This window comes from Hippopotamus amphibius, chromosome 15 (assembly GCF_030028045.1).
Source record: "Hippopotamus amphibius kiboko isolate mHipAmp2 chromosome 15, mHipAmp2.hap2, whole genome shotgun sequence".
In the NCBI taxonomy this organism is placed as follows: Eukaryota; Metazoa; Chordata; class Mammalia; order Artiodactyla; family Hippopotamidae; genus Hippopotamus; species Hippopotamus amphibius.
Genome location: NC_080200.1, coordinates 9,076,664 through 9,096,198, shown reverse-complemented (window position 1 = coordinate 9,096,198; position 19,535 = coordinate 9,076,664). Strand labels below are relative to the sequence as shown.

At 38.3% G+C, this 19,535-nt stretch overlaps 1 protein-coding gene across 4 annotated transcripts in view; it reads left to right on the top strand.

Annotated features, from left to right (window-relative positions):
• The window catches only part of LOC130837380 (zinc finger protein 177-like), a 37,519-nt gene extending 19,201 nt beyond the window's left edge, over positions 1-18,318 (top strand). The window contains exons 1-6 of one of the 4 annotated variants that reach the window (XM_057710275.1): positions 3,278-3,325; positions 14,522-14,605; positions 15,208-15,334; positions 15,767-15,859; positions 16,371-16,453; positions 16,986-18,318. In XM_057710275.1, the coding sequence (XP_057566258.1) occupies positions 14,573-14,605; positions 15,208-15,334; positions 15,767-15,859; positions 16,371-16,453; positions 16,986-18,101 (1,452 nt within the window). In that variant the 5' untranslated portion in view covers positions 3,278-3,325; positions 14,522-14,572 and the 3' untranslated portion in view covers positions 18,102-18,318. Of the gene's footprint in view, positions 1-3,277; positions 3,326-14,521; positions 14,606-15,022; positions 15,335-15,766; positions 15,860-16,370; positions 16,454-16,985 lie in introns of those variants that run through there. The other 3 variants (XM_057710274.1, XM_057710273.1, XM_057710276.1) reach the window with 3 other exon arrangements.
• Positions 18,319-19,535: the final 1,217 nt, after the last annotated feature.

Sequence of the window (19,535 nt, the reverse complement as noted above, 5' to 3'; positions counted from 1 at the left end):
ATAAGCATTTGAAAACATGGCCCACATCATGTATCATCGGAAAAAAAGAGAGACCACTACAAATCTATGAATCTATGAGAATGGCCAAATTCTGGAACAATGATGATGAAAAATGTTGGTAAAGATATAGAGCAACAGGAAATCTCATTTCATTGCTAGTGGGAATACAAAATTGTACAGCCACTTTGGGATACAATTTGATGGTTTCTTACAAAACTAAACAGAATCCTACCAAGTGATACAGTATTCACACTCCTTGATATTTACCCAGGTAAGTTGAAAACTTACATCCACACAAAAACCAGTACATGCATGCTTGGGGGGGGGGGGGGGGGTGTTTCTTTGCATATGAATGTTTATAGCAGTTTTATTCATAATTGTCAGTCAAAATGTCCTTCAGAAGGTGAATGGGTAAACCATGGTACATCCAAACAACAGAATATTATCCAGTGCTTAAAATGAATGAATGAAAAGACATGGATATGGATATATGAATGAAAGACATGAATATTTTCCAGTGCTTAAAATGAATGAATGAAAAGACATGGAAGAACCTTAATGCATATACTAAGTAATGCATATTACTAAGTGAAAGAAGCCAATCTGGAAAGGTTACATACTGTATGATTTCAACTCTGTGACATTCTGGAAAAGCCAAAACTGTGGAGATCAGTGGTTGCCAGGGATTGGTGAGAGTGATGGGTGGAATATATAAGCAAAGCACAGAGGATTTTTAGGGCAGTGAAAAATACACAGTATGATACTGTAATGGATATACATCATTACAATTGACCCTTGAACAAGGGTTTGAACTGCATGGGTCCTCTTATATGTAGATTTTTTTCAGTGAATACATACTACAGTACTACACAATTCATGGATGGTTTTATTTGCAGGTGCAGAACCCAGAGGGCCAACTGTTAAGTTGTACTAGGGTTTTCAACTTTGAAGAGGGTCGGGGCCCCTAACCCCCATATGTTCAGTGTTCATCTGTAGTTCTCAAATGAGATTCATCCAAATGAGAAATTCACATCTGGTGCAGTAGTTTTACACCAGCCTCATTCCTGGCCTCAGGTTCTGCTTGGCACCTGGAAGGCATCTATGTGGGTACTGTTAAGACTTATTATTAACATCAAATTAGTGTCCCTTGTCATCATCCCCCCCACCCCAAATATTTGCATCCATCAGAGGTATGAGCGGCTGGAAGAGTCTTGAGGTGAGCGCCAAAGGTTGTTGCTGGAAGGGAGACCCCTTCCAGGGCCCAAGAATGGGCTTTTGTCTAGCACTAGGAAATGAATTGTCCAAGGAGACACATGCTGACAAAGGAAGAGACTTTATTGGGAAGGGGTGGGCAGAGAGCAGGAGGGTAAGGGAACCCACGAGGACTGCTCTGCCACATGGCTCGCAGTCTTGGGTTTTATGGTGATGGGGTGGGTTTTCCGGGTTGTCTCTGGCCAATCACTCTGACTTAGGGTCCTTTCCAGTGGTGTGCGCATCTCTCAGCCAAGATGGACTCTGGTGAGGAGAATTCTGGGAGGTAGGTAGGACATGTGGACTGGCTTTTCCTTTTGACTTTTCCCATATTCTTCCAGTTGGTGGTGACCTGTCGTAAAAGAACTCATGCAAATTGTTATTGTCTGCCTGGCCAGGGTGGGCAGTTACAATCTGTGTTTTCCCAAACAGGGTTATTAATGATTATAGCAGGGAGCGGAGCAAATTGTGGTGAGAAGAAACATTCTACAGTATGAATTTCTGGGCTGTTTGACCCCTCTGGAATTTCCTCCTACCCCCCCCCCCCAAATTAAACAATGAAATCAGTCTCATTAGTGAACTCTCCTTTCTAGGTTGTATCCCAGTGAATAAGCAGCCTGACCTCTGCATCTGTGTTTGGTGCAACCTTGTCATTTCCTCTGGAAACAGGAGGGTCTGGGGTTCTAGTGTAGAGCATGAATACAGATGGCCAAGGCAGAGTTACTGGCAAAGGCAGTGTGTCTGTGTTTACAGTGGAGTTCAAGAAGCTTAGTGGGCACTTTACTTCTGCCTCAGTACCTCATGCTTTGGTCCTTGAGCAAAGCCTGGAGTCCTTGGTCAATAAACGTACCTAAATATCCTCACAGTGCCCATAATACTGCCTTGTCAGGCTGTGCTCATTACGTGGTGAAAAAAACATAGCCTCCTTAAAATATTTTTGAGGAGGAAGGTAGATTGATACTTTTCCATTTAAACACATGCTCCTAAGTCTTTAATATTAGCAGATAAGTGCCTAAGATTTCAGGGCCCTTCTGTGCATGGGCAGATGTTTTATGGAGCCAATCTGCCTGAGAGGCACGGTCAGCCGCGAGGAGATGAGCTTTTAAATACAGATCTGCAGATCTGGGTGATTCCGTTAAGTAATAAGGATCCTCTTAATGTTTAAGTCTTGCTATGTCTAGGCAGGTGTTTTATTCATGGGGGTGCCTAGAAAAAGCTCAGAGAGGAAGTTACTGGGACTTTTTTAAATCCTAATTTCGGGCTGTCTAAATGTAGTAACAACAACCGTAAAGCACCTTGAAATCTGTCGTTTCCTCTACTACCAGATTTCCTTTTTAAATCATGGATTCCTGTTATGCAGATTTAAGAGTCAGTCCTCTCTTGGCTCTGATAAAATCCCATTTCTTGGCAGGTAGATTACAGTGCTAATCGATACTCTCGGTTTTTTGTTTTTAATACCAGGATAATCATTGTTTAAATTGGAGTCCGGACAAAAAAGGTCTCTGACTTCTGGGGGGCTTGCATTGGTTAGGAAGAGGGGAGGAGCAGTGAACTTGCAAGCGAATCCATGATGGCTCAGAAGTGAAGTTTGGACTCCTTTTCCCTTTTGATTGCTTAGTCTCCTTTTCAAAATCTTGTGGACGTATTCTTTTTCCCTTGGTGAGACCATATGGAGTCAAAGACCTAGGCTCAAATACCTGCGGACCATTTTACTTAAATTGATCAGTAGTAAGTTGATAAGCCTCTTTTTCTTAAAATAAATTTTCCTGCACTTAGCCTGAACTCTGTGCCCCAGCTGCCTGGCCATACCCCAGCCACTCTCTCTGGGCCCGCCTCCCGGGCCCTCCTCCCAGCCCCGCCCCCTCGTCGGAGTTCCGAGGAGGCTGGAGTCTCAGAACCCATTCCCTAAGGCCCGGAAGCGGAAGTGCGCGTCCGCTGGCTGCTTGGTTTCCTCCATGTTTGCCCCCGGCGTCTTTTCCGTTTCCATATCCGTTGGCGTCCGAGCCGGCCGGGCCCAACCCCAGGTTCCCACCACGATTCTGGGAGGGCCGTTCGGAGTGGGGAGGGGTCAAGGGTAAGGTTTACGGCGCCAGCTGCTCGGGGACTGCGGCGCTTCCTGCGGGGCTTCACGCGCAACTCCCTTCCTGGGGCCTCAGGACGCTGCTGCTTTTCCTCCTAGCCCTGGTCCGCTCCGCGCGCGCCCGCTGGGGCCGCGGCTCCTCCCGTCTCTGGGACCACCGCTAGGGTGGTCTTTCCCTTGGGAAGAGAAGCGTCTGAAAATGCGGGCAGGGCACGTCCGCATCGTCTTTTCTCCATCTCCTGTCCTCCCCTCTTTAAAGGCCCCCTGTCAGACTTTACTTTTTTTTTTTTTTAATAAATTTATTTATTTATTTATTTATTGTCTGTGTTGGGTGTAAGTTGCTGCACACAGGCTTTCTCTAGTTGTGGCGAGCAGGGGCTACTCTATGTTGTGGTGTGCGGGCTTCTCATTGCTGTGGCCTCTCGTGGAGCACGGGCTCTAGGTGCATGGGCTTCAGTAGTTGTGGCACATGGGCTCAATAGTTGTGGCTCACGGGCTCTAAAGCGCAGGCTCAATAGTTACAGCACAGCGGTTTAGTTGCTCTGAGGCATGTGGTATTTTCCTGGGGCGGGGCTCGAACCCATGTCCCCTGCATTGGCAGGCGGATTCTTAACCACTACACCACCTAGGAAGCCCACAGACTTTACTTTTGCTTAAGAAGGTACCTTTTCTTATACCTCATTTTCTCCCGTTAATAACATTTCTTGAAGTAGTCATCAGTTCACGGAGATCTGCCTTTTGTTTTGTTTTGTTTTTTGATCTGGCTTACAGTTCTTTATTGTGTGGAAGCACCCTAGTCCCCTATTGGTGGACAATTGAATTGTTTCCATCTGAATGGACCTGTGCAAGTTTCTTCATACTTCTGGACTTAGGACTTTAAGGTCGATTTTTAAAACTATGTCCCATCATATGTAATATTCTCAGATATTGCCAACTGCCCCCTGTTCTATTTTGAGTCCTCAGGGCATATATTTTATATCCAGCAAGCTGCACACCTCTCAGTTTTCAAGTAATCTTACCTGTAGATGCTTTTGGATGTTTACATACAGTCATATCATCTATGAATGACAGGTTTATTCCTTTACAGTCTTCCAACCTATCATGTCTCCCCATCCTTGTCCACTCTCCCCAACTTACTGCACTGTAACATGTCTGTATCATGATTAGTAGAAGGAGCCACTTCTTCTGTGTCTTAGAAGCCTTCAGCTTGTATCTAGTAAATTGAAATGTTTGCGCCACGTTTTTGATACATTTTCAGGTTTAAAGACATTTCCTTCTATTCCTCTTTTCTTCGTTTACTATAATTCACATGTAACTAAAGTGTATTCAGTGTATTCTAGTATATTCCCAGAGTTGTGCAACCATCACCACAATTTCTAATTTTAGAAAATTTTCATCATTCCAGAAAGGAATCCCATACTCATTAGTACTCAATCCCCATTCCTCCTACCCCGCCCCAGGCCCAGGCTACCACTAATCTGTTTCCTGTCTTTATAGACTTGTCTGTTCTGGACATTTCATATAAATGGAATTATGCAATATTTTATCTTTTGTGACTGGCTTCTTTCACTTAGTATAATGTTTAAAGGTTCATCCACCTTGTAGCAAGTATCAGTACTTAATTCCTATTAATGGCAAAATAATATTCTGTTGAATGGATACATCACATTTATCCACTCATAATTTGAAGGGCATTTGGGTTATTTCCACATTTTGGCTATTGTAAATAATGCTGTTATGAACCTTCCTGTTAAATTTTGTGTGTGGACTTAGTTTTCATTTCTCTTGGGTTTATAAGTAGTAGTATGATGCTGATTCATATGATAATCGTATATTTAACCTTTTAATGAACTGCCAAACTGTTCTGTAAAGTGGCTGCACCATTATTCTTTCCCACCAGCAAATAAGAGTTCTGATTTCTCCACATCCTCACCAATTGTTGTCTTTTTGATTATAACTATCAAAATTAGTGTCAAGTGGTATCTTGTGGTTTTGATTTGCATGTCCCTGGTGGCTAATAATAAGCATATTATACAGATATTTTGCCCATCTTTAAAAATTCAGTTTTTTAATAGACGACTAAAATTATTTTTAAATCATTATGTAATGTTGGGTATTATCAGACACTTTTACTGTATTACTGAGATGATCATTCTGTTTTCTTCTTTGATCTATTAATGAAACAAATTCTATTAATTGATTTTCTAGTAAGCCTCTCTTGCATTCCTGAGATAAACTCAGCTTGGTTCTGATGTATTATCTTTCTCATATTTTGAAGTATTTGCTTTGGACTTATTTTCTATAGACTCTTTATCTAAGTTTATTAATGAGACCTGTGTAGCATTTTGTTTTCTTAGAATGGCTATGTCATGTTTGATGTCAATATTATACCAATCTCAAGGAACATTCCTCTTCTCTTTATATACTTAATTAAGGTAAACCCTTTGATAAATCACTGTTTTGTGAAGTTATCTTAAAAGTGGTGTGTCCATCTCCTCCCCTTCTTTTCCCCCATGGTAATTATGTAAAACACTGTAATACATTAACCAAAATGCAAACGTGAAGTTTTGGATCATGCACAGTTCTGGAGTTTTGCATAAGTGTGTCTAATCCCTGGAAGATTTGAGTCAGATTAGAATTAGCTCTTCTTTGAATGGCAGAACTGATCTATAAAACCTCTGAGCCTGATGTTTTCTTTGTGGGAGAAATTTAAATGCCTAGTTCTTTGTTTTTGCTTTTTTGGTGGTGGTTGTTGTTTTGTTTTTTAAATACTATCTGGGCAGTGAATTATTTGGGCTGGAAAGACCTGGAGTCTCTCTGAGGGGGTCAGCAACAGCCCAGGTTATTCCACTTTTATACATTTTTTAAAATGTAAAAAATATACAACATAAAATTTGCCATCATAACCACTTTTAAGCATATAATTCAGTGCCATTAATCACAATCACAGGGTTGTGCAACTATCACTGTCTAGTTCATTTTTTTAAAACAAATCATTTTTTTCCTTATTTATTTATGTATTTATTTATTGCCTCTGTTGGGTCTTCGTTGCTGCTCAGGGGCTTTCTCTAGTTGTGGAGAAATGGGGGTTACTCTTCGTTGTGGTGCACGGGCTTCTCAGTGCAGTGGCTTCCCTTGTTGTGGAGCATGGGTTCTAGGTGCAGGGGCTTCAGTAGTTGTGGCACATGGGCTCAGTAGTTGTGGCTCACAGGCTCTAGAGCACAGGCTCAGTAGTTGTGTTGCTTGGGCTTAGTTGTTCTGCAGCATATGGGATCTTCCCCAACCAGGGCTCAAGCCCATGTCCCCTGCATTGGCAGGTGGATTCTTAACCACTGCGTCATCAGGGAAGCCCTGTCTAGTTCATTTTTGATCATCATTTTAGGACTATTCTGCCTTATTTCTCTAGGAATTGATCTATTTCCTGTGACTTCTGAGCTTGTTTGGCATACAGTTATTCATAATATCTCACATGTTTAATCTCTGTAGCATCTATAATGGTGTTCCTTTTTTGCTTTTCAATTTTCTTTGCGCCTTTTCCCTCTTTTTCTCTTGAATAATCTTCCATGATTTTTCCTATTAATTTCAGAGAGTTTTTTTATTTGATTTTTTTCTGGTTTTTTGTTTCCTAGTTCATCATATTTATGCTTTCTTTCTTTCAATTTTTCTTCATTTATTTTGAGAGTTGTTTTCCTCTAAATTCTTTTTCTTTTTTTTTTTTTTTTTTTTTGGCCACGCCATGTGGCATGCGAGATCTTAGTTCCCTGACCAGGGAGAGAGCTGAGTCCTAACCGTGGGACCACCAGGGAATTCCCTAAATTTTTAAACTGTAAACTTAGACTAATTTTTAACTTAACTTTTTTTTTCTAATGTAAGTACATAAAGCCTACTTTTTTTCTTTTTTTCCTAAGGCCCACTTTAACTGCAATCTACAAGTTTTGGTACTTAGCACTGATCAATAACCATAGCATTAATGTATTTCCTAATTTCTAATTTAATTCATTAATTATATCTTTTACCCATGAGATATTCATAAGTGTAATAATGTTCTCTAAACTCCAAATGTCAATGGCTTTTTTCTATTAGATTGAACCATGTGAAACTGCTAACATTCAGCCTTTTTTTTAAAAACCTATAAAAATGGCAGTTTCATATGGATCAACATAATTTTCTTTTGTTATTAATATATAACAATTTCATTTTGGTCAGAGTATGTATCTGTATACAAATTCTTTTTGAAAGGCTTAAGACTAGCTTTATAGTGTAGCAGTGGGGCCAGTTTTGTAAACATTCCACTTATGCTTGAAAAAGATATGTATTCTCTGTTTATTTAGAGTAGTGTCTATAAGTGTTTTAGATGGTTATTAATTTTACTATTCAGCTCTTCATATCCTCTTTTTTTCCTCTGATCTATCCATTACTCAGTGTAGTGTGTTAAAGTCTCTTACACTGATGGAGATTTGTCAGTTTCTACTTTAATTCTGTTCCCTTCTGTTTATAAATTTTATAAGACTCTGTTACTAGTGTATACAACTTCAGACTCTTTATACCTTCTTATTAACTGAATCTTATATCCTAATGTAGTTACCTCTTGTAGTGCCTTTTGCCTTAAAATGTGTGAAATTAAGTTAACCAAACAAACTTTATTTTGGTTAATGTTTGCCTGGTATATTGTTTCCATTTTTGAGATTCAGTCTTTCTGTGTTGTTTTGTTTTTAGTGCATTTTATGAAACAGCATAGAGCTGAAATTTATCTTAATCTAACATGGCAGTCTTTGTTTTTAAACTATAGAGTTCAGTCCATTTATTTGTACATATATTGTGATTATTGATAAAGACATTTTCTACCATCTCACATCGTGCTGTTTATTTTACTTGCTTTTATTTTCTTTTCCCTGCTTATTTTTCTTGCCTTTGTAATAACTGAAGTTTTTTCTTCATTCCATTTTTTCTTCTAGCCTGTGAGTTAAACCCACTGTGTTCTTCAGTAGTTGCCATAGCTATTTTATCTTGCACACTTAAAGTCTAAAGCTAATCAATACCTTTATTCTCTAGTGGAAGAATACCAGGAGCATAAGACTACAGTCACATCCCTCCCAATTTATGTATTTTTATTATTCAGTATTAGCATTCCAGCTTGCTTTTCCATCTCACAAATTAGATATTGCTATTATTATTTTATATAATCAAAGTTCACTTAACATTTCAGACATAAAATTCCTATTTCCTGGAATACTGAGAATTTACTTTAGTGATGATCTTTAGATGGGTAAGCTCTCTCAGGTCTTTACTTAAAAATGTCTTTATTCTACTCCCCTTTTAAAATTTTAAGCTTTTCATATGGAAATTTTCAAGCACACACAAAAGTAGAGAAAATAATATAGCAAATCCTATCTTCAACACTCAGCTTTGACAATTATCAGTATTTTACCAGTCTTGGATCCCATAGGCCTGACCTGTCTAATACACTAGCTATATGTGGCTATTTAAATTTAAGTTAAAATTTAAATTACTTAAATAACACTAGCCTCATTTCAGGTGCTCAATAGCCATATGTAAATGATGGCTACTGTATTAGATAGTGTACATAATAGTTGGACAGTGCTGGTAGCCTGGTTACCTGCTTATTCTTTTTTCTGGCTTGTTTTTTACAGCAGATTCCAGTTGTGTCCTTTTATCCGTACTTAAGTTTGCGTCTCTGACTGGTACATAACCATCACTGCATTTTGCCACCTGGCAAACTCCAAAGTTCACCAGTTGTCTCCAGCATATCTTTCACAGTTTGTTCAAATCAGGATCTTAACAGGGTAGCTACATTATTTCTTGAATATGTATCTCTTAAGTTTGTTTTATCCCCTCCTCCTTTTTCCTTTTTTTTTTAATCCACTGACTTATTGGAGATATCAAGACATTTGTCCTACATTATGGATTCAGTTGATTGCTGTTTCTTTGTATTGTTTAACTTGTTTATCTCTGTATTTCCTGTTAACAGTAGTTAGTCTAGAAGCTTGATTAGATTCAGCATTTGATTTCATAAATTCACCCTTGAACCTAAAGAAGACATTTTAACTGGATTTAGAATTCTAGGTTGATAAGTTATTTTTTTCTCAGCACACAGAGGGTGTTGTCCTGTTTTCTTCTGACACCCTTTGTTGCTCTTGAGACATGAGACATCAGTTTGTCTTTCCTTTTCAGGTGACCTGGGTTTTTTTCCCTGGCTGCTTTTAAGATTATGGGGGGAAAAAAGTCAAACACAAAAGAAGAAAATTAATGTAGGTGTGGATTTCTTTTTATTCATTCAGCCTGGGATTTATTGTGCTTCCTGGACCCAAAGGTTAGTGTCTTTTATTAGTTCTAGGAAATTCCTAGCTAGTTTCTTATCAAATGGTGTAACAAAGTTCTAATCTGGTGGTTAATCCTTGCATTGAATTTCTAACTTCAATGAGTCTGTTTTTCATTTCTAAAAATTATGTTTGTTTCTTAAAACTGACCATTTCTGATGTATCTTATTCCATATTTATCCAAGTTTCTCTTAATTTCTTTAAGCCTGTTAAATATAGTTTTTTTATATAATACATCTAAAAAGTCTAATATCTGCAATCTTATGCTTTCTTTTTCCTGCTGCCTGTGTTTTGACTGGTTCTCACTCAAGTTACATTATATATTTGTGTTTTATAATTTTTTTAACTGTGACTTCCTCAATTTACTTAGAATTTTATCTGTGGGAATCCTTTGAGGCCTGGCTTGAAGTTGAGTTTTCCAGAGATAGGTCCATTTGCTTACGCTTATTGCCTGGAGGACCCTCTGTAATGAAACCTGGAACCTTCTTTAAATGAAATTATCCTCTCAAGGGAGTAATTTTGAACTACATGAATAATGTGAATTTGGACTAAAATGTAAGATTTTCTTTTTCTACTATATCTGATGCCAAGGTCTAGACCAGTATATTTTCTCTCTGTCCCCTTCTGTATGGAAAGTTTTCTTTCTTTTCTTTAGAACTTTTAACTATGGATTTTCAAACATACTCAGGAATGGAGAGTACTATGATGAAATCTCCCTGGACCCATTATCCATCTTCAGTGATTACCACAGTTTTGCATTCTTAATTCTTCCCCTTGTGTACTATAATAACTGAGTTTTTTTCTTTCCTGGAGCATGTTAAAATAAATATCAGCATCATGTCATTTCACCCAGAATCTGAGTTGTATCTCTAAAAGAAAAGGACATCATAAGAATACAACCAACCTAACCCAGTTTGGGGGCAAAAAAGCAAGGAGAACTGTTACAGAACAAGAGACTTACAAGATAATTCTTTTAAAAAATAAAATTTTAATTTAATTCCTAATTTAAATAAATTAGGAGTTTGGGATTAATGGATACACACAACTACATGTAAAATAGACAAAAAATAAGGAACTATTATATAGCACAGGGAACTATATTCAATATCTTGTAATAACCTATTATGGAAAAGAATCTACAAAAGAATGTGTGTGTAGGGCTTCCTAGGTGGCGCAGTGGTTAAGAATCCGCCTGCCAATGCAGAGGTCATGGGTTCGATCCCAGCTCCAGGAAGATCCCACATGCTGCGGAGCAACTAAGCCCGTGTGCCAAAAAAAAAAAAAAAAAGTATGAAAAAAAAAAGAATGTGTGTGTATAAATACAATTTCAATCTAAATAATTTTATATAAATTCAAATGTATATATAAATTCAATTTAAACAATTTTTTAAATAAACTTTTAACAGAAGTTTTTAGCATGATGACAACACCATTATCATACACCCCCAAATTAACAGTATTTCTTGATATTATCAGTGGTCTTTAGCCAAAGACCACTAGGGACACACAGAGTTAAACAAGTTGGATTTATTACTTATTGCAGCAAGGCAGAATGCACACCATGGTGAACTGTGGGATGTCTCAGTAAGAAAGTGTTAGAAAAGACTTATTAAGGAATTTGGTTTTGTACACCTGAAACATGTAATTTTATAAATCATTGTTACGTGAATAAAAATAAATTTAAAAATTATTTTTAAAAAACAAAGGGGAGGGACTTCCTTGGTGGTCCAGTGGCTAAAACTCCATGCTCCCAGTGCACAGGGGTCCGGGTTCAATCCCTGGTCGGGGAACTAGATCTCACATGCCACAGGGAAGACTGAAGATCCCGTGTGCTGCAACTAAGACCCCGCACAGCCAAGGAAATAAATAAGAATTTAAAAAAAAAGAAAAGGGGAACATTGCTCTTGCTTTACATATTAGCAAATTAGCTAGTAAGTTTAATAAAAAGTCACACACCATTTTAACATTCAGGAAGGTTGCTTTAAAGCGCATCCAGGATAAAACTACTGACTCAGAAGCGCATTGCATATTGGAATTATAAAATGTCATTTCAAGGATCAAGAATGTGGGCTGTAAGTGAATATGATTTTTCAAGCTATCGTGTTATTTTCCGAGGGACGGTGATATTTAAAATAAAATTGTGGTTTAATCCAACAACAATATCTTTTTCCCATTTTGGTAGGAATAGCTATTTTTGAAGGCAAATTTTCTAGTTTTTGAACTAATTTATTGGTCAGTGTTGGGCATTTTTTAGACTTCGTCAATGTCTAGTTGACCTTTGTCAATTGAGAATCTAAAATCATGTAACTTAAAGGAATATATTTTAAGATGCCAGCTGAAACCAGGAACTTAGTAAATGCAACTACAAAGCCTTAATATTATTAAAATTAAAAAAACATTTTTCTAACCTATAAAACAAAGAATTGGGGTTTGTATTAGGTGCTTTTGTAGTGAGTTCTGGATTGGATGTTGTGGGATGCAAGGGTATTCTATGTTGGGTATCTTAGTAAGTCTTAACCTACAAAGGGAGAAAACTACACTGAGGCTAAAATTATAATTGATAAGTGGCAGTCGCTCATATTAGCCAGAATGGGGGGATGGATGCTTTGGTCATTTTTTAGGTGTAAATGTTTATATTTTGTCCATGTTCAGACACAATTACGGAGTGTTCTTGCTTTTGTCTTAATATATCTTGGTCACAGAGTGACCTTGTCTATTGTTGTTCTTTTGAGTGTTGAACAGAACACCCAGACGTTGCTATGAGTACCAGGCCAGCTCATGACAACAGCAAGGCCTAGCTGAGAGTACCAGGTCAGCTCCAGCATATCGGGGCTTCTCTCTCTCTTTTTGTGCCAAAACTAGGGATGCTTTTCTCTTTACCAGTATCATCTAGTACCCCGTCTGTGTTCTGTTAACCCCAAGTGTCTCAAATGTATTTTTATAGTTGTTCAAATCAAGAGCTAAGGGCCACACTTTGCAGTGGATTGTTACGCCTCTTAAGTCTCTTAATCAGGAAGAGCTCTCCCTTCCTCTTTCTCCTCCAAATTGGACTTGTCTGATTATGTCCTGTATATAATATCATTTAATATGTCCTCTGTCTCTTTCTCTTACCCTTCTTCTGTAAACTCCCAATTAGATTAAAGGATTTGTTAGGGTTTTTTTGGCAAAAATATTTTATAATTAGTGTTGTTTCTTATTACATCATATCAGAACTCATGATGTCCAGATGCCTCTTTTGAGATATTAATATCTATCAGTTGGTTCCAGAGTCAGCTTGATCTTCTTTTATAAGCCCCCCAGAACATCCACTTAGTCTTAAATTATCCCCTTCAGATTTCTTGTTACAAAAGAAAAAAAGGGTAACTTAATGGGGAAACATGCCACATACCACTTTAACCAAGTGATCAAAGTTAACATCAATAATAAGACAGACTGGCATCAGTTACATAATATGTCATCCAAAAATGAACTTTGTGAATCTAATCATGAGAAAACAACAGACAAACCAAAACTGAGGTGTAGTTTGTCTGTAAAGCATTTGGCCTGGACTCTTCAAACCTGGGAAGATGAAGAAAGGCTGATCCAGATTAAAAAAGATTAAAGAAACATAGTTTGAAGGCATGATCCTGGGTGGGAAATGTAAAAAGTGACTGCTATAAAGGACATTATTGGGCCATTTGGTAAAATTCTGTATGTGGATTGTATCTTAGATAATAATATTAAATCCTGGTTTTGATCATTGTGTTTGTGTTAGAGAATGTCCCAAGTTCCTATGACACTCTGAAGAATTTAGGAGAAAAGGGTCATGACATCTACAATTTCCTCTCAAGTAAATCCCTCTCATTATTATTCTTGATGAAACACACACATGCACCTACAGAGAGAGGAGAAAGAAATCAAATTGACAGAACTTTAACAATTGGTAGAGTATAGGCAAGTTCATCATATTTACACTATTCTTACAGCTTTTGAGTTTGAAATTTTTTCAAAATTAAAAGTTGAAATTAAACATCCCCATTCACTTTTCACCTAATATTTTAGTAGCCATTGTCAATGCCTAGGTCCATTAATTTACTAATGGTTGCAGAATGGTGACTTTCTGATTCTAGCATTTTCTTCATAATAAGTGAAGTTTCTAATAAAGTTTCTATGATTATTCTGTAAACAACTTCCCCTCACCACAACTATTTGGTAATCATAAAATATTGTTCATAAAGGAGGGGACAGGGTGATAACACACTTGATTCTTTTAACAAGTTTTCAGAATAAAAAAGTTATATCCTGGCCACCTCCAGTAGTGACCATTGAGGGCTTTTTTTTTTTAATAACATTATAAATTCATGGCTTTGTTTTACATTTGGTATATTTCAACTGATTGTAGTCATTATTCTTTATTAAATTGTTCCATCTTAAGCCAGTGGGAACTTTTTTAAGTTTTCTCCTGTGTGATAGGCTCCTTGCTTTCTGGTATAAGCTGTTCCAGGCTCATCTTGAACATTTCTTGTTTCACACAGGACTCAGCTATTTCTCAAAGGAGTCCTGGTTTCTTATACAGACAAATGGCATTTTGAGGGAATTTTAACATTAGAGGGCTCATTGCTCCTGAGTTGTTAGTGACTCTAGGCATTTTTGGTGGTTCAATCTAGGGAAAAGTTTAAAAAATAAGTACATACAGTATTCCCAATTCCTAATTGTTCTTGGATAGGGAGATAAAATCTGTACTATATTGTTTGTATGGATATGTACATTTGTGTGTGCGTGGTTACTCTGAAGCTAGTATGAGGAAGCTTCCAGACCTGTAAGTGTTGAATATCTGTCAGGCCTGGACTCTCATGGCTTCTTTCTTACCTAGGTGTGCACGCTCAGAACTCTGCCTGGTCAGGAGGGAGACTCAAGAGGAAGAATGGCTACAGGATTGCCAACAACCTGGTCACAAGTATGTGGGAAGTTACTGTTTCCAAAAAAGCACTGCTATTCCTAAAGGATACATCTCTTACCCATGACCCACAGCTTCACAGCCCAAGCAGGCTGGCCTCAGGCTTCCCCAGTTCTCTGGGCTTCTTAGAATGGGAGAAGAGAATGTCTTAGGAAAGGCTTCAACATTTGTTAATTTTTTTTTTTCAGATAATCCTCCAGGGTATTAGTTCCATATTCTCCTGGGTGCCAAGAAAGAAAATAAATATTTTTTTCATTAGGAAAAATATTCAGTTTCCAAGTATTTTTCTCATTCTGCAGTATGCTCAGTCTTGATCTTGAATAAGACTAGCAGATTCCTCACAATCTAGTTGTGGAAATATCAGTTCTACTGTGTTAGAAAAGCTGCTAAGCTGCTGGATGAGATGGTCTGGGGAGTGAGAACAAAGTGGAAAGATCCAAGAACTGAGCCTTGGGTCAAATAATGAGAGACCTCTGAAGCATGTCTGAGCTTCCTACACATTGGGTCTCCTTCCCAAGTCCTGTCAGCCTCACTCACTGTCTTTCTGCTTCAGAGTCAGAGATGGTCCTTGGCTGAACCTGCATGTACATATGATGTTTTAGGACTCAGTGACCTTCGAGGAAGTGGCGGTGGACTTCTCACAGGAGGAATGGGCACTGCTGGACTCTGCTCAGAAAATCCTGTACAGAGACGTAATGCTGGAGAACTACAGGAACTTGGCCTCAGTGGGTAAAGCTGGCCTCATTCCTTCATATTCATTTGTTCATGCACGTAATAGTTCATCACATATCTTTTCCAGGAATTGTGAAAAGGATGGCAATGGATGGTAAACACAGAATGGATGGTTCCTGCCCTTGTGGGGCAGTCTTGTGGCATCTGATGAAAATGCACTGATTGTATTTTCTCAATCCTGAAAAGTTTAGGTAATTTGCAGATCTTGGGCTTGGAATTCAAGGGTCAGGTCATGTGGGACAAGGAGTGTGGATGTTTGTTTTGGGGCCCTGTGGAAGAGCTATATGATCTGATTGTTTTGGTGCTCCTAAAGCTGTACTTGCCTATATTCAGAATCCTTTAAAACCAAAGTATTGGAATCAGTTTTGTAGAAAGATTTCTTGTCTCCTTCACAGTCTTCCCACATCATGTGTCTTTTTCCATGAGCAGGGTATCATCTCTACAAACACAGTCTGATCACTGAGGTGGAGCAGGAAGAGCTGAGGCCAGAGGGGAGAGGAATTCTCCAAGATGCTTATACAGGTGAGGCCCAGGCAGAAAGGGATCATTGTATGGAATAGCCACAGCCTGCGAGGGGTGATACAGTTGGAAATGTCAGTCATGGTGGGAAAAGAAGACTGAGGCCATTACATGAGCTTTCCTTCTTTGACCATCTCTCTAGTCATTCATACTTCCATTCGGTCTCAAAGAAAGAACTATTTTACTTCCTCTTTCAATTGCACATTTCCTTGAATACTTCTTGTTCAGTTCTCCCTGCTTGCTTTCCAGATACCTTCTCTTATTGTCTCAAACTTCCAGAATCCTTAGTAAAATAGTTCTCACTTCCATTGCTTGTTCCCATTGTCGGCATCTTTTTTCCAGAGCTAAGTTCTTTAATTTCTCTGGTCACTGGTTGCATCTTCTGTTTCACATATTCTCCCTATATTTAATGTTATTATTTGAAAACAAATCCATAGGGTGCCTGCCTCCTTTTTTTCTTTCATTCCTACTTTTTCTCCCAATAATTACAAAAAATTTCCCCTTTCACTTTCAGACTGGGATACTCAACTTAAATCAAAAGATGCAATTCTTATGCAGAATGTTCCTGGGAGAAAAACTTCTGATGGCACAAAAATGGTGAGATTCACTAGAAATGATTCCTGGCTTTTTAGAGTGGGAGAACTCCAAATTCAAGGAATTAAAACAGCAGCAGCACCCAAACAAGGGGAGACACTTGAGGCAAGTGGAATTCACTCACCAGAAAGCTGCTTCAGGAAAGCCTTTATGAATTACATAAAATTGGAGAAATCTCCAAACCTACCTCAACACTTACTGCCTTGCAGAGAATATCAAAATGTAAACATTTACTTAAATGTGATTCCATTATTAAGTATTTAATAAATAATTCATTCATTCCTCATACATGATTAGAAAAACCTCTGTATTTAGGATGCCCTTTGATGGGAATGAATACCATGGGGACTTGGGAAGAGTATTCAGCTATTTCAACTTGAAAGAATAGGCAAAAAGTATACACACACCCTGAAAATCGTAAAAATGTTAGTCATAATAATATGCTTCCTATATATGGCAGAATCCACATGGAAATGAGTTCCTCTGTGATGAAAGTGAGAAACTCTTTAGTCACCACTTATTCCTTATTCTCTAGGCATCAATTCACCCTGGTGAGAAACCACTGGAATTTAATCATTGTGGAAAATTCTTCAGAAAGAACTGTCACCTTATTTGTATAAGATATTGCAAGGGAGAGGAAAACTACAAATATAAAGAATATGGGCAAGACTTTGACCATCCCTCAACTCTTAGGAGCCATGTGAGTAATCACACTGAAGAGAAAATTCTTGAATTTAATTATTGTGGAAAAACTTTCAATCAAGAGTCATCCCTTAGGAAACAATTAAGAACTATCACGGGAGAGAAATCTTCTGAGGGTAATCAACATCTTATGTCCTTCAACTTACACTCTTCCTTTTCATTACATGAACAAATACCTACTGGAGAGAAACTCTGTGAATGCAGTGACTATGGAAAAAGATCTTCCCTTAGTGTCCACAAAAAAATGTGTATTGTAGAGGAAAGTTCAAAATGTAACAAACATCATGGGAAAGTTTTCACTGGTCCCTTGTCCCTTCAGCTATGTGTGAGACCTCACACTGGAGAGAAACGTTATGAATGTAGTGATTGTGGGAAAGCCTTTGTTTTTCAGTCATCCCTTAAGAAACATGTGAGATCACACACTGGAGAGAAACCTTACAAGTGTAATCATTGTGGAAAATCCTTCAGCCAGAGCTCTCATCTTAATGTGCACAAAAGAACTCACACTGGAGAGAAACCCTACGACTGTAAGGAATGTGGCAAGGCTTTCACTGTTCCTTCATCCCTTCAAAAACATATGAGAACCCACACTGGAGAGAAACCCTATGAATGCAGTGACTGTGGGAAAGCCTTTATTGATCAGTCATCCCTTAAGAAACATACACGATCTCACACTGGAGAGAAACCTTATGAGTGTAATCAGTGTGGAAAATCCTTTAGCACAGGCTCTTATCTTATTGTGCACAAGAGAACTCACACTGGAGAGAAAACCTATGAGTGTAAAGAATGTGGGAAGGCCTTTAGGAATTCCTCTTGCCTAAGGGTACATTTGAGAACTCACACAGGAGAGAAGCCCTATAAATGTATTCAGTGTGGAAAAGCATTCAGCACCAGCACTAACCTTATAATGCACAAGCGAATACATGCTGGGCAGAAAGTCTATGAATAAAATGACTACAGACTAGCCTTAAGGGGTCCTTCACATCTCACTCCTCATTTTAAAATGCACTCTGGAGAGAAGCCCTATTGTGACCAATTTAGAAAGCCTTCAGGCACAACTCTTGAGTTGTGTTATACTGGGACCAACCTTATAAATGTTGTGGTTCCATGACTGTAATTATCAGTGAGTGTTTGAAGTGCAACAACTCATCAGATTATATAACCCTAAATTCTACATCACAAAAGTTTTGATATATAATTTTTTTATTGTAATTAAGTACTAAATACTGTCCATTTCTCATCAAGATGTCTTGGACCAAACTGTAGGTTATTTAGAAATATATATTTTAATGTGCAGACTTTGTGCATATTTTAGTTATCTTTTAGTAATAGATTTCTAACTTAATTGCATTATGCACAGAATGCATGGTCTTTGTCATACAGATTCTGTAAGACATAGATTCAAACAGAAAATCATTAGAGACTTGCTATGTGGCCTAATGTGTGAGACACAATAAGTTGCTGTCCCAATACCCATTCCTCCCTTCCTTCCTTTAAGTAACAAAACTACAACTGTGTTCAGATTAGCAGTGTGGACAGTTTTAAGGATTCATTTCCCAGCTTTCCTTGCAGCTGTGAGTGCCCATGAGCCCACAGTCCTGGCCAGTGAGAAAGAGGCAGAGGTCACTGCTTGTGGGTTCTAAAGAATTCCGTGGAAATGGGAGCATCATATCTGGCATTTTCACTTTACCTTTTGTCCTTTGTCTTATCTCTTCTTTTTTCCTAGAGAACAGACCAATAGGATGACAATCATACACTGCTGATTATCTAATAGGGACATATGATATTATTTGGCTGTATATAAGCAACTATGGGTTGCTTTATTTCTGGACTTCATGTAACATGAAAAAAATAAACTAACTGGTTTAAACCACTCTTGTGGGAAGAGTCTGTTTCAGTGGATTTCAGTCTCAACTGATACATCTCACATATGGTCAAGTTTTAAGAATCCTTCAAGGGACTTCCCTAGTGCAGTGGTTGAGAATGTGCCTGCCAACAAAGGGGACACGGGTTCAATCCCTGACCTGGGAAGATCCCACATGCCTTGGAGCAACTAAGCCTGTGCACCACAATGACTGAGCCTGCGCACTAGAGCCCACGAGCCACAACTACTGAGCCCACACACCACAACTACTGAAGCCCATGTGCCTAGAGCTGGAGCTCTGCAACAAGAGAAGCCCTCGCACTGCACCACAATGAAGAGTAGCCCCTGGTCGCCGCAACTAGAGAAAAACCTGTGCACAGCAACAAAGACCCAAAACAGCCAACAATAAATGAGTAAATAAATTATAATTTAAAAAAAAAAGAATCCTTCAAGTATAATTGAAAACAATGTATATTCTGTACTTGTTGGGTATAATAGATTTTCAGTATATCTGATGGA